The 15,207-nt window shown below is 57.8% G+C and overlaps 1 protein-coding gene across 4 annotated transcripts in view; it reads right to left on the bottom strand.

The window, feature by feature from the left end:
• Positions 1–2,394: 2,394 nt before the first annotated feature.
• ATP7B (ATPase copper transporting beta) overlaps positions 2,395–15,207 on the bottom strand; it is a 75,597-nt gene continuing 62,784 nt past the window's right edge. For 3 of the 4 annotated variants that reach the window (XM_055131857.1, XM_055131866.1, XM_004619544.2), the window contains 8 exons: positions 14,442–14,624; positions 12,837–12,990; positions 10,847–10,990; positions 8,468–8,610; positions 7,020–7,223; positions 6,805–6,922; positions 5,682–5,784; positions 2,395–4,267 (listed from right to left, as the gene is read on the bottom strand). In XM_055131857.1, the coding sequence (XP_054987832.1) occupies positions 3,997–4,267; positions 5,682–5,784; positions 6,805–6,922; positions 7,020–7,223; positions 8,468–8,610; positions 10,847–10,990; positions 12,837–12,990; positions 14,442–14,624 (1,320 nt within the window). In that variant the 3' untranslated portion in view covers positions 2,395–3,996. The remainder of the gene's footprint in view (positions 4,268–5,681; positions 5,785–6,804; positions 6,923–7,019; positions 7,224–8,467; positions 8,611–10,846; positions 10,991–12,836; positions 12,991–14,441; positions 14,625–15,207) is intronic. The other variant, XM_055131873.1, reaches the window with a different exon arrangement.

Raw genomic sequence — 15,207 nt, 5'->3', positions numbered from 1 at the left:
AACCAACCCAGATTCGATCCCCAGCACCCCATATGGATGGTGCCCTGAGCACTGCCAGGAGTAACCCTTGAGCATTGCCAGGCAGGTGTGGCCCCTCTCCAAAAAAAAAAAAAAACAGCATTTATTTTATTTTCTAAAGAAGTGGCATCCCTTTCCTAGAATGCTGTCAGTCTTTCCGTTTCAGAACAGCACATGTGGCCCAGAGCAGTAACACAGCAGTAGGGCACTTGCCTTGCATGTTACCAAGCCAGATTTGATTTCTGACACCACAAATGATTCCCTGAGCACTGCCAGGAGTGATCCCTGAACATAAAGCCAGAAGTCAGTCCTGAGTGTCACCAGGTGTGGCCCTAACCAAACAAAAAATAAATAGATAGAATGGGACAGGGACACAGGAAATTCCCACCCAGGCCTCAAGGAAGTCAGACCTGGTCAGTATAAAGCTGGATTGTTCTTCAGAGGACGGGAACCAGAGCAGACCCTCTGTGACCGCACAGGAAGTGTTTGAATCAGGATGTGAATAGCGTGGGGGTGGGGGGGGTACTCACAGCTTGTTAAACGGGGACCCCAAGCGATAGTATTGAGGGTTAGGCTTTTACCTTGCATGTGGCCAACCCAGGTTCAATCCCCAGCACTGCATGTGGTCCTCTGAACTCTACCAGGAGTGATTCCTGAGCACAGAGCCAGGGGTAAGCCCTGAGCATCACTGGATGTGGCCCCAAACCCTCTCCCAAACAAAACAAAACACCAGCTTGTTAAAGGGTCCTATCACCAGTGCACCTGTGTTACAGTTAGAGTTCTAAAGTGATCGTGTCAGTGATGACTTCCCAAGGTCTAGTTCCTTTTTTTCTGGGGGAGGGCGCTTACCAGTCAGTGCTCAGGAAGCGAGGGCTCCACCAAGCCATCAGAGGGTATGCTGCTGCTCGGACCCTCGGCCACCCCTGTGATGCTGGAGTCTCCATACACCGGCAATGCTGAGAACCACGTAGTACCAGGAATTGAACCCAGTTTTGTGCATCCGTAACCACTGTATATCACCCAGATCCCTATTCTTCTGTTTTTTTGGGGGGCAGGATGGACCATACCTAGTAGGGCTTACTCCTCGCTCTGCTTTCAGGAATCACTGGGGTGCTGGGGAGGGGGTGGAGTGTATGGGAGGCAAATGTAATGTCAAGGATCCAACAAGGGTTGACCCCACGTAAAGCAAGTGCTTTACCCCTGTACTATGTCTCTGGCCCTCCATTTCCCTTTTGTGGGGGGTGGTAACCCCATGCCCCACTTCCCTTATAGAACCCCATTGAGGCTAATTATCAACAATATTGTCTTTCACTCTGAAAAGCCCTTTATGGGCCAGATAGATAGAATAGCAGGCAAGGCATTTGTCTTGCATGCAGCAGGTCTGGGTTCGATCCCCAGCATCCCATAGGGTCCCCCAAACACCACCAGGAGTAATTCCTAAGTGCAGAGCCAGGAGTAACCCCTGAGCACTACCAGGTGTCTCCTAACCCCCAGGAAAGTGCCCGTCTTAGTGGTAGGTCACAGTCATCCTCACCTTTAACTGCAGCTCACTTGGCCCTACACTACTCCCCAGGGTGCCCACGAGGCCTTCCCAGCAGAGTCCAGACCTTCACCCCATTTCTTTTTGGGCCAAAGGCACCAAGACAGTCTTCTGGACCCAAAGTGCACAGGGCTGAGGAGATCTCTCAAAAGCTGGAACATGGTTTGGGTCTTGAGTTTGATCCTTGGCACGGTGTGCAGGCCCCACGCCACCCACCTGCTCTATCAGAGAGACCCTAGGAGTTCTGGCACCATTTGGCATGAGTGAGGCCCCATGCTGGGCTGGAGGCCTGAACCATGACCTGTCAGGCTGAGTATCACTGAGAGTGGTCCCTGGGCCACCAGCACAGTTCTGGAGGTTTTTCCCCAAATCATCAAGAAAGAAACCAAAAATTTCATAAAATGAAACCAAACGTGTGCATCTGAAAGCTGTCAAGTGTCCCCCTCAAGCACAGACTTGAGGAAGTGTCTGCCCGGAGGGAGACACTTCCATGGGCTCTGCCCACAGTGCTCCCCGGTCATCCCCCATGGCAGGCCTGGCACTCTGGAGAGGCTCGCACGTGGATGATGGCTGGCAGCTCCCTGTCCCCTCTTCTAGCCTCGTGAGGTGGGGCAGAGCCAGCACGTGGCCTAGGCCCTCCCGTGGGGAGGCAGGAAGGCTGGTTTCCAGATGAGTAAACAGGAATGTTCTTCCCAAGTCACCAGAGACAGCATCTGCAGCAGGAACCCTTCGTATCTGACTTCCCTTCACGACCACCACCCCTGATTTTCCCCTTACATTTAGAACATCTAAAAGGCTATTTTCTGTACAATTATATATTTTCGGGTCAATATATACATGATGCTTATGGTTCTAAAAGTTTTTTTTAATCAATACAATTAGATTCTTTAGACAATGATTAGCCAAGTGAGGAGACAAGGAACATTCCTTGATCACAGTGAGGAGTGAAGGGAGGAAACAAGAGACAGACTCGGAAGGGGGAACAATCACACAGCAAACTCTGCAGTGGGCCTGGAGCAGACATGACCCAGCACACACACACCATAGGCGGTGCCTTGGAAAGCACCAGCCCAGCCCCGGGAGAGGCCGGGGACCCCAGCAGCCCACCCCTGGCAGGGACATCCTTTCCTCTAGGAACAACGTCGCTTTGCTTGTTTATCCTTAACCAGCAAACGGATGCTCCAGATGGCAGCAGTTAGAGCCCTGGGGTCTCCAGCCTGGCCCAGCACGTGCCCTGGCCGTGAGGGCCTGGTGGGAAGCTGCACCTCTCAGTCTCTGTTCTCGTAAGACACAAATTAATAGCCACTTTGCTGGTTTGTTGGGAGGCTGAGAGGGACCCTAGGAAGAAGTGTTTACCTGGTCCCCAAAAGGAGCTGCCATTCAGTAACTGCAACCGATGACGGTCTCCACGCACATACACCGTCACCAGCCACACTCCCCCTCTGGGTTCTTGTGGTGACCCCCTCTCCACTAAGGCACCAGCTGGTAGTGCACAGGAGTCTGCCATCTCCTCCTCCCAGGGGTCACCGTGCGCCCTGCACTCCAACAGGTGACCCAAGACAGCAGGTCATGGGGAAGCATCTGGAAGCATGCAAGGAGGTGTCTGCGTGTCCCATGCCTCCTCTGGACACTGCTCCGAGCACCCAGCACCAGGGCGAGAGCAGGCTGCATTCCGGACTCCAGTCTCAAGCTCGGAGACAGGAACCTACAGCTGAGCAGCCGAAGCAACCAGGGCACCGCAGAAGGTGCGAGGAAGCAAAGGAGCCGCACCCAGCTGAGAGGAAGCACGGCCAGCTCTCTGCCGGGCCCAGACAGCAGTCAGGCACAAGAATGTGCACACACATGCAGGAGCTCACACACAGGAGCACACACAAGTGCATACCCAGGCACACGCAGAAGCACCTATGCACACACATGAGCAAACACAAAAACACATATGAGCAGCACATCCAATCCTATACACAGGAGCACACACATACACACATGAGCAGATGCACAGAAGCACACACAAACACATACACATGAGCATACAGGAGCACACACAAGTATGAGCACATATGATCCCATGCATACATGAACACACACACACACACACACACACACACACACACACACGAATGCACTTGAGGAAGCGCCTCACAGCAGCAGCGGGACCATGAGGGATGGGCCCTGGCCCTGGAAGATGACAGAAGATTCTCAGTGTGAAGAAAAGAAGAGAAAGCAGCTGTGCCAATGAAACACCCACAGGGCGGCTTGAGGTAAGCTGTGGTCTCGGGCACGAGGCACTGGGCGCGTGGGGAGGCGCTGTGCACAGGCTGGGCTCTGAGGGCATGTCCACCCCAGCAGGTTTCCCGAGAGCGCCTGGCATGTGCCCGGGGGTCGGCGCGCGGGCTGGACCGGGTCTGATGCTGGCACCCCGCCCGGGGCCCTGCGCACGCTCAGATGCACTGCTCCTCGTCCCGGTCGTTCAGCAGCAGGGACCACTTGTCCCCGGCGTCGTCCCCACTGCTGTGCCGGGACAGCTTGTCGGACTTGAGGGAGGACAGCGACACCTGGCTGATGTAGCTGACCTGGTCCCAGGCCGTGGCCCGTGGGGAGTCCCGCCGCCGGTCATCCAGGCCGATGTGCACGCTGACCTGGGACGCACTCAGCGGCCGCATGCGCCCGTGCGCCTGCGCCTCGTACCGCTCCTGGTCCGGCTTCCTGTAGCTGCGGAGCAAAGCCCAGAGGCCAGGGAGTCATTCCGGATGCTGGGCGCCCGGGAGCCGCTGGGGGACCTGAGGACGGGCTTTAAGTCCTCAAGGGATAGATGGCCCTGAGGCCGGGTGGGCTCCCGGGAAAGGCCACTAAACTCCTAGGGCTCGGGCCAGTTTGGCTGGGGCAGGAACTTTCTATTCAAATGCCTGGTGCAGAGGCAGCGGGTCAGTCGATTTTGCTAATGAAAAGATGCATAAATCATTATTTGTTCATTAATGGGGGAGGGTTCCTCCCAAGCAGCATTCACAAGGTCCAGTCCAGCCTGCAGCGGAGCCCTTGGCTCTGACTGCCCAGGCTGCCTACCACCGGGGCTCGGAGCTGCTCAGTAAAGGGCCAAGAGACTCCTCAGGCGCAACCGGACAAGCTGAGAGGGAAGTGGCACCTCCTGGCAGAGCCTATGGAGCGTCTAGATAGGGCGCTCGGGGGGCAGGAGAGTCCAGCGGGCTGGGAAAAGTTACAGAGCCAAAAAGTCCAAAGCCCGGTGCTACTTGACCAGCCAGGCTGCTATTCAGAGCTGGAACAAGCACCGAGGCTGGTTCCTGAAAGGTCAATGCAGAGATGCTCAGGTGGGTGTGAGCACTGTGCCTGGGCATGTTCTGGGGTCCCAGCAGTGCTGAGATGGAATCCAATCAGGAGCAGGCAGGGCCTGAGCCTGAAACCCTACAGCATCTGCCTGACCCATGAGAAAAAAAAATATTTTTTTTTTCTTTTGGTTTTCGGGTCATACTCAGCTATGCTCAGGGCTTACTCCTACTTCTGCACTCAGGGATCACTCCTGGAAGGACGTGAAAGATCATATGGGGTTGCTGGGGATTGGAGCCAGGTTAGCCCCGTGCAAGGCATGAGCCAATCTAATTGCTGTACTATCGCTCTGGCCTCCAATTTTTACTTTCTTTTTGGGTCACTCCCATCGATGCTCAGGGGTTACTCCTGACTCTGCACTTAGGAATTACTCCTGGTGGTGTTCAGGGGACCATATGGGATGCCAGGGATTGAACTCAGGTCGGCCACATGCAAGGCAAATGCCTTACCCGCAGTACTATCGCTCCAGCCCTCCAACATTTTTTTAAGAGGAAAAATGCCACTGAGATTCCATGCCTGCATATCCACGTCAACAGTCACAGGGCAGAAGAACTGGCCTGGCCTGGCTGTGAGGATGGACAGGATTATCTGCATGTGGATTACTTGTATGTGGTGCTGATAAACCGTGTCATACGGACACATGCACTTATTTTTACTTGGGACGTTCCTTCAGTCTGGGCCTCGGGTGACAGCCCCGAGACACCCCCTGAGTGTGGCACATGCCCCCTCGAGCCCACAGCTGGGCCCCAAGTACAGAGGCGAAAGGACCCCATGGGGGACTCACCATTTGAGCTGCAGTGAGGAGAGGACCACGGACACGGAGGAGGCCGCCATGGCCGCCGAGCCCATCCATGGCTGCAGCACGATGCCCAGGGGCATGAAGACACCTGGCAAGGTGGGGACAGTGGCGCTCATAGCCAGCCCAGGACCCAGACCATAGTGCCCCAGCCCGCTGCCCTTGGAGAAGCCCGCTGGGGAGTTCAGGACTGCAGGTGGGTGGTGAGGGTCACAGATGGTCCCCAAGCTGGACAGGAGGGGCGCTATGGGGAGAGGGGGTGCTGAGGACCTTCTTGGTGACATCAGGAGGGGCCCAGGAGAGGGAATCCCAGAGGCCCCGGGAGTGGTGCCAGGTGTGTGTTGGGGGAAGACTAGAGAGAAGGTGCAGAGACAGAGCTGCTGGTTGAGGCACGCAGGCACCGAGAGCACGCAGTGGGGATGTGCTCCGGCCACACAGGCCGCTGACAGGGCGCGGAGCACCTCAGGAAAGGGGCCTGCAGACCCCTGGCACAAGCTGAGGAGGGAAGTGGCGTCTCCTGAAGGAGCGCGGCCCTGCAGGAGCGTCGGGAGAATGCCCCATTGGGTGGAGGGAGAGTTACAGAGCTGAAAGACTCATCTCTGACCAGTGTCACTACTGTGCATTGGGGGTAACCTGGGCAGGATCAAGTTTTCTTTTCTATTTTTTGGGGATTGCATACAGGCTGTGCTCGGGGATTACTCCTGACTCTGTGCTCAGGGATCTCTCCCAATAGTGCCTGGGGGACCAAATCCAAGTTGAGCCCATGCAAAACGTGTAACTTCCCCACTGCACGGTGTGGTCCCAGGATCGATTTCTCAGCTAAGTTTCTGAGCATCCTTTGCAGTGCCTGGCAGGTGGCAGGAGCCCTGCAACTGGCAACCATGGCTCTTCCCAGACTGTGGGTCTGGCACGGGGCTCTCTATCCCACAGGGAATAAAGAGCTGGAACCTCGGCTGGCCCCTGATGGAGGGCAAGCAGGGGCGGCCACGTGGCTGCCTTGTTCTTTGTTGGGGATCTGGGGAACATAAAGTCAACTCATTTCAAAGTGCTCGTGGCCAGCCGGCGAGTGGCTCCTGCAGGCACCGAGAAGCCTGTTTGGAGGGGCCCTTACCTGCAGCAATGGGGATCCCCACCAGGTTGTAGATGAGCGCCAGCACCAGGTTGAGGCGGATCCTCCAGACAGTCCTCTTGGAGAGGTGGATGCTGGCCACCACGTCCAGCAGGTCGTTCTGCCGGAGAGTCAGGTAGGGTGTGTGGGGAGGGCCAGGTCCCCCTTCCCCACGCCTCGCCCCCTCTCCAGCATGGGTGGGACACGGCCCAACTCACTCTGATGAGGACCACGTCCGCTGCCTCGATGGCGACATCAGTGCCTGTGCCAATGGCAATGCCCACGTCGGCCCGGGCCAGGGCCGGTGAGTCGTTGACCCCGTCGCCCACCATGGCCACTTTCCTGCCCGTACTCTGCAGTTCCTGCACCTTGGCCACTTTGTGAGAAGGCAGCACCTCTGCAAAGACCTTGTTGATGCCGACCTATGGGAGCAGCGGAGACATGAGCCCTGTGTGCACTGCCCTCGGGGTCACTCCGCTGCCCGCACCCCGCCTTGCAAACCCTCATTTCTGTAGCCGTCCAGTGATTCTTCCAAAACACCACCAGGACCAGCACTCGCTGCTGAGTGGACGCCCGTTCCCTGGCATATTTCTAAACCAGCGCCGAGTGTCCGAGCTCCTGAGAACTGGACCCTCTGGCCCCAGCTCTCGCACCCATGTGCGCCCTGCGGGCCTTCACTGGACTCCGCACTGTCCCTGTCCTCACCGACCCTCGCCCTCCTGGAACTGTGCCCGCTAGGGAGGTCCGCTCTCCTCCCCCATCTCTCACCCCCTTTTCCATCCGACCAGCCTGCCTCAAGCTCCCCCAGGCCCTGGGGGACCGGCCGTGTCCTGGCCCCTTCCACGGGCGTGGGAAGTGCTGCTCTGAGTGCGGCTCCAGCCGGGGCTACGGACCTCTCCGTGCCCTCCTCGTCCCGGGAGCCTGGCCACACTCGGATGGGGCCTATTACGTCCAGGCTGGCACCGGCGCAGTCGGGGTGGGAGGAGGGTCCTCGGCAAGGAGGGGCATGGGAATGAAAGGGCTGCGGCTCCCGTTATAACAGCGGTTCCCTTTCAAGAGCAAACAGCTCTACACAGACCGGGGTGGGGGGAGCAGGGAGAGGGTATGATTTTGAGGAACCTGCATTGGAGGGTTGCCTGGCCGGGGTGGTGGGTAGGTGGCAGGAGGCCACTCCCGGCCCGTGCGCATGAGCGTGGGCATGCTCTGCGGGACTGGCGGGCTGGGCTAGAGAAACGGTCCTCTCAAGAAAGAACACCGAGAAACCCTGTTTACCCCAGCACCCAATCCGTCCTGATGCTCGGGTTTAATTCCCCCGCAAGGCCTTGGGACCAGGGGAAGGAGGTCCTGGCACACAGCGGGTCTCTGCAGTGGCAGCAGCGGCCTCTAGGGGCGCTGCACCGCCGGGACCTTCACTGCGAGGGCAGCAGCGGCCTCTAGGGGCGCTGCACCGCCGGGACCTTCACTGCGAGGGCAGCAGCGGCCTCTAGGGGCGCTGCACCACCGGGACCTTCGCTGCGAGGGCAACAGCGGCCTCTAGGGGCGCTGCACCTGGAGCCGGAGCAGCTGGGGGCGAGGCCAGGGAGCGTGCCCAGTGCGTGCTGCAGGGGTGCCTCGTCCGCCTCTGGGTTGGGGTTCTCAGGCTCCTGCGCGCTCTGCCCGGGCGCACCTGGGTGGCGATGGCTCTGGCTGTCTTGCGGTTGTCCCCAGTGATGAGCACCACGTCCACGCCCATGCTCTTCAGCGTGTGCACGGCCAGCGCCGCCTCCTGCTTCACGGCGTCGGCGATGGCGATCATCCCGCAGAGCACGCCTGCAGCGGACCCCGGGTGAGCGTCCCGTGCACGCCGGGTATCCGGCTGGACTGATGGGGTGGCACGCTCAGGCCCTGGGTTGAACCCCAGCCCCACAAGTCAGTAAGAGCAACGACCTATACCTAGGTGCATGCGAAAGTCCTGAAACCACACACACACACACACACACACACACACACACACACCACACACACACACATCCTCATTTTTAAAGTTTAAAAGGAACATAAAAATGTCAACAGTGGCTCTCTGAGACATAGTATAAAACGTGATACAATGTTTTTCTTTATAACGCTTGAAACTTTCCAAGTTTTCTATGAAGAATATTGTAATTTTTACAAGGTCCTATTTCATAATAATTCAATGAACACTTGCTATTAAAATAGCAAGAGGATTAGGATGTGTGCCTTGCCTGTACACGATTTTAGGTTGACTCCTGGTATCAAATGGATCCTCTAAGCATTGCCGAGTGCAGCCCTGGGGACCCTGGAGCGCCACTGGGTACCATCCTAGTGGTCCCTAGCATGGTGGGGCCTGAACAATATGCATTTAACCCAATAGTCTGGCAGGCCAAGAATCCCTGAGAGAGGCCCCCAGATCACTGCTTGGGGTGCCCTGGCCCCACCAAAGAAACAAAACCAGAAAAAAAATAAATAAGAAAAACAAATATTGCTTAAGAAGTGACAAACACTAAAACAGCTAGAATGCAAATCTTCTTTGTCTCTTCCTAAAAAACTATTTTTGCAGGAACTCTTCAGATGCCAAAGTAGGACTTATTTTCCAGGACTGAGACGTGAGAGAACAGAACATGGGCGGGGGTAGGACTTCCGCAGCAGGGCAGTCAGGCAGACGGTGTCCACCGAGGGGCCGAGGGGAAGGCGGATTCATTGGGGTTGGGAGAAGGGTTGGTGGCAGGTGCAGGAAACAAAGAGAAGAGGGGCCAGGGCCATAGTACAGCGGAAAGGGGCTTGCCCTGAACGCAGCTGACCAGGGTTTGATTCTGGAACCCCATATGGTCCCCCGGGCCTGCCGGGGCTGATCCCTGCATGCAGAGCCCGGAGTAAGCCCTGAGCATGCCAGGTGTGGTCCGAAAAACAAAAACAGAACAAGCAAACAGGACACAGTGGGCAGGAGCTTTCAAAACACAGCAAGGTGGGGATCATTCCTCAGAGGCACAGTTTTACTCTGCAGGCTGACACGGTTACAAAGTGAGATGCTCCCAAGCTGGGATGGAAAGCCTGAGATAATCTGAGACCAGGGCCGCAAACGGGCAGTTGTGTGCACGAGCAGCCCCACACAGGGGCACGGGAGAGCTGCTCATGGCTTACAGCCGTCTGTAACTGAGTGTCTCGGAGAGGGACCTCAGAGACAGACCCTCACCAACTGAGTGTCGCCTCCGAGGGACCTCGGAGACAGACCCTCACCACTGCCGGTCTGTCTGCAGTGGTGAGGGAGGGGAACTGCCTGCCAGGACAGGCGCAAACAGTGATGGGGTGGACGACATTCACTTCCCGGGGCCAGGGTGGCAGGACACAGCTGGCCTTGGGGCAGCGATGGAGACAGGGACAGGGCCTCCATCTGGAGAGGTGAGTGGAGACAGCTTTTAGGAACACAGAACTAGAATGAGAAGGAAATAAAAAATATTTCTAAAGGGGCCTCCCCAGGCTGTTTGGAGAAGACTCCGCCTGGCTGTGAGCTCCTGTGGCCGGGCCAGCAATGTGGTACTGCTCTGTTCTGAGGCACTGGGGGCACCTCCAGTGAAGCCCACTGAACCACTAGGGCTATACCTAGAACAGCCCTGGGAGTGGGATTGGGGTGCAGGGTCACATGTGCAGAGCACATGCTCCACGGCTCTGAGCTAAGTCTGCAGGCACAAGAAGACATTCAACAAAAGAGGAATCTGTGTATCTCACATCTCCGAGGACCCTCCCTGGGTTGGGCCGAACCTGGCAGCACTCAGGGGACCATAGAGGGTACTGGGGATCAAACCCAGGTTGGCCATGTGCAAGGCCAGAGCCTTCATACCTGAACTCTCTCCAAACCCTCTTTGTTGCTGTTGTTTTGGGGTTTCACCTGGCAAAGCTCAGAGACTACCCTCGGTGCCCCTGGAGGAAACATCATGTGATGCTGGGGGCAAACCCAGTGCGCTGTGTGCAAGGTGAGCGCCCTGCTTGTGCACTGTCTCTGCGGCCCCGTCCTCATTCCCCACAGAGAAGGAGGTGAGCGGAGCAGTACCATCAATAGCTACCAGGATGGCCGTCTGGCCCTTCATCTCATGGTCTGTCATCGCGTCGCTGACATCGCGGGAGATCGTCAGGCCGTTGCGCCTCATCCATTCACGGTTTCCAATCAGCACAGAAAAGATGTGGGGGGTCACGTCTGTCCAAAGAACAGCCCCATTTCAGCAGGAGAACGAACGAAGAAGTCACACAGCCCTTTTCACAGCAGAACAGCCACGGGCCCACCTGAACAGCCACCACAGTAACACCCACTCTGTCTGCAAAGACCTGCCTCAAGCATGACGGACGCATGCGAGTGAGGGGCCGGAACAATAGTACAGTGGGTAAGCGGTTTGTCTTGCCCACAGGAGGCCTGGGTTCGATCCCTGGTATCCCATAACACTGCCAGGAGTAATTTCTGAGTGCAGAGCCAGGAGTAACCCCTGGGCATTGCCGGGTGTGACCCCCCCCCCAAAAAAAAGAGAATACATGGGTGAATAACACCAGGCAGGGGAAGATAGATACTTGTGCTAAAGGTGTGGACATGCTGCCTTCTGGGAAAAATTCCCTGCCCCTCTCTGTCCTGACAACGCTTGCTCCGTCTCTACCAGGGCCGACACAGTCAGGAATCAGTCAGAGCCAGCAGCAGTGATGGACTACTTAGACCCCTCGGCAAACCGGCCACAGGCCACGCTTCTCCTGGAAGGCAGATCATGAGTCACTAACTCAGGTGTGACTCACAGACCAGGCGACAGGTCCTGGCACCACATGCCAGGTCGCACCAGGGTTCTAAGTTGATGGTTTTGCTTTTATTCAAGATCTAACTACTCAGGAGAATGTACTAGAACTGGGCTGTTTGGGCAGGGCCTATCCCAGGCCTTTCTGCTGATCCAGCAAACTAGCTTTGGATCAGGCAGAGCTGTGCCCCCGCCCCCTGCCGCCCCTCTGCCCCCAGGGCCACTTCCTGCTTAGGCAGACCCTTCCCATCTGCTCTCCCTGGCCACGGTCACTCTGTAAACAGGACTCGGCCGCCAGCCTTCTCCCACACGGACACTTCCTTGATCAGAAGAACAAAGGGAAAAAGTCCCTTTTCTTGTGTGTCTGCGGCACAAGAAAGCCAGGCCCACTGGGGATTAAAGAAAGGAAAAAAGGAGAGGAGACTCAAGACCCAGAACGCAGGCACGTAGCGCTCTGGCTCTCAGTCCATCTGCCTGCCAGGAACGTCAAAATTTAGGTGGAGGGGCTGGAGCAATAGCACAGCGGGTAGGGCGTTTGCTTTGCACACAGCTGACCCAGGTTCAATTCCCAGCATCCCATATGGTCCCCTGAGCATCGCCAGGAGTAATTCCTGAGTGCATGAGCTAGGAGTAACCCCTGTGCATCGCCAGGTGTGACACACACACAAACACACACACACACACACAAAATCGGCTCTTCGGGCTGCAGTGATAGCACAGAGGGTAGGGCATTTGCCATGCACTCGGCCAACCTGGGTTCAATTCCCAGCATCCCATATGGTCCCCCAAGCACCGCCATGAGTAATTCCTGAGTGCATGAGCCAGGAGTAACCCCTGTGCACCGCCAGGTGTGACCCAAAAAGAAAAAAAACATCAAAACAAAACTGAGGTGGAGGTGCAGAGATCGCTTCCCAGTGAGAGCGCAGGTCTAGAATGCCTCTGACCTGGGTTTGGTTCCTGGGAGCACACGGTCCAGAGCATCACCTGGTGTGGCCCTGGAGGCACCGCGGGAGCAGCAGCATCATATTCCCCGGCCTAGCTGGCTGAGAACTGCTGAAGGCGCCCAGGGCCTCCTGTGCGTCACCCTGGACTCTTCCCCACAAGCACCTGAGTCGGAGCCTGGCACAGCAGAGAGCCTGAGCTGCTTTCCCAGGAGGCGGGCCTGTCCGCAGTCCCATTCCCCCAGCACGCCCCCCCCCCGGCCTGCCTGGCACCCTGCCACCAAGACCAGCCCAGCCCAACCCCCGCGGGCCACACAGGCCGGGGCACCTGTTTCTGCGGGAGCGCTGCCAAGCCCGTTCAGGGAAGCCGTCCGCTCGCTCCGCCCCAGGACGCCCTCCACGCTGCCCACTTTGCAGCCGATCCCACAGCCCGGCACGGCCTGGAAGTCTGTGCAGTATCCCAGGGTCTCTGTCCCCAGCTCCTGGGGAAGGAAGTGGAAAAGAGAGCTGGGGTGAGAGTGGGGTGGGGGGCTGGGACAGGGAGAGGCAGTGCAGTCAGGAACGCAGAGGAGAGCAATCGGGAAGAGCGAGGGAAAGAGACCCACCATGGACCCAGAAAGCCTCTCCTTGGACTCAGAACGCTGGAAGAGAAGCAACAGCCCAAACTCTCTTTCCCTTGGGCCACACCTGGCGGTGCTCAGGGCTTACTCCTGGCTCCACACTCAGGAATCACTCCTAGCTGGCTCAGAGGGCTGTATGAGACTCTGGGGCTTGAACCCAGGGCCAGCCAGGGGCAATGCAAACGTCCTGCCTACTGTATTACTGCTGCGCCTGCCAGACCCTCTCTTGGGTGGGCTACTCTGGACCTGGATGCCTGGCCACCTAGAAAGGAGGCAGCGGCTGTCAGCTAATGGAATGGAGGTGGAGCGTGAAGAGCTCAAGAGAGGAAGCCCCTGGCGAGAGCCTCCGAGGGGCAATGCGGGAGTTCCCAGGGCCACGGCTGGTGGTATCTGGGGACCTCGGCCCCACTGGCGGCTCCGTGGGGGGCATGCAGGGCCAGGAACGTAGTCAGTGTTACGCACCTAAGGCGGCTCCAGCTCTTTGCGCTCCCTAATCCCCCAAAGACACGGATGGAACAGTCCACGGTAACAGGGCTGCTCTGAGCCCCGTGCCCGTCCACAGACACAGCAAGAGTGAACAAAACTGGAAGGAGGGCTGGGGGACAGTCATCCTTCCTGAGCAATCATGCCCTATGGGAGTGAGCTGTGACAAGGCCGTGGGACCCGAAACTAAAAACAAGACAGGAAAATGGGTTTTCTCCCCTGACCCGCAAGCTGTCGACTCGGTTTTGGGGCTCCCACGGGCCCCCTCCATGACTGACAGCTGCGCTTGCTCAGGCACGTTCTCAGGGGCGCGGGGGAGCTGCCTTTTGGCACACATTGCTGCGTTAACATTCAGACTGGAGAGGCCCTTGCTTCGGGCGAGGTGATTGTTCGTGCAAGAGCAGCCTGGACCCAAAGTTCACTTCCACTGACTCCTCTCTGTCTCGGATGCCTCATCCTCCTTCCTCCCCAGTCCCCCTCATTTCTGCAGCCCTCTGCATTAAGGGCACACAGAGGGCTGGGCTGCCACTCTCTCTGACATGTCTGTGGTCCCACGGACAAGTGCCCAGTAAACGCTCGGTGAAGGACTGTCACTCGACAGGGCAGCTCCCCACACCAGGGCTCGACCCCTGCAAGTCTCATCTCCAGCGGCCTGAGGACCTGCTAAGTGGCTTTCAAGTCCAGACAAGCCCAGGTGTCCATGAAGGCAGCTGACGTAGGTGCCAGGGACAGCGGAAGGAGGGAGGTGTCAGCAAGAGGAGGACCATGGGGGGAGGCGGCTTCCACCCCCACAGCAAGCGACTAGTCGGAGGCTGGGGCCTGCTACGTACCTCTTTGCAGTACTTGGTGACAGCCACCCCTAGGGGGTGCTCACTGCTGGCCTCCGCTGTCCCCACCACGGCCAGAACCTTCCTGAGGGGCAGCGTGGCCATGTCCACCAGCAGGAGGACCCGCATGACTTTGGGGACCCCGTAGGTGATGGTGCCGGTTTTGTCAAACATCACGGTCTTGATCTGTCGAAACAATCACATCTCCATGAGGGCAGAGACGGAGGAGATCCGAGGCCAGGACCTCACTCCAGCCTGCCCCGAAGGGAATGCATCTCCCTGTCCACTGCTAGTGCCAGCTCAAGGACCCCTGCAAACAAGGCTGTCACCCCAGCTTCGAGGAAGCGCAGGCAGTCTGGGCAGGAACTCCCAGAGCTGACTCTCGGGCGCCCCCGCAGGGCCCAGCCGTCAGCCACAGCCTTTGCGTGTTCTGCACCCCTCCTCCTGAAGGCTTGCCAATGCCCGCACCCCACACTCCCCGAAACCCTGCGGGCAGCCTGCCGTCTGCACAGACAGATGGCAGAGTTCTCTCTCCTTTCGAGAGAAGCTGCTCTGGCTGTTTCTGCTCCTGCAGGTCTCTGCAGCGTCACTGAGGCACCGCCTGCACTCGGCCCTAAGCCCTGTGGCCAGGGCGCGCTCACCCTCCTCCCTGCAGCCGCGTCCCCTGTCACCTCTCGCTGGCTCTCTCTCTCTCTTCCTCTCCCTCTCTCCCTCACTTACGGCATCAGCAAACGGCTGCTGTGCACGTTCACTGTGCCGTGCACTGTGT

This window comes from Sorex araneus, chromosome 1, assembly GCF_027595985.1.
Source record: "Sorex araneus isolate mSorAra2 chromosome 1, mSorAra2.pri, whole genome shotgun sequence".
Taxonomy (NCBI): Eukaryota; Metazoa; Chordata; class Mammalia; order Eulipotyphla; family Soricidae; genus Sorex; species Sorex araneus.
Note: the sequence above shows the minus strand (reverse complement) of the source record. Positions and strands in the feature narration are given on the sequence as shown.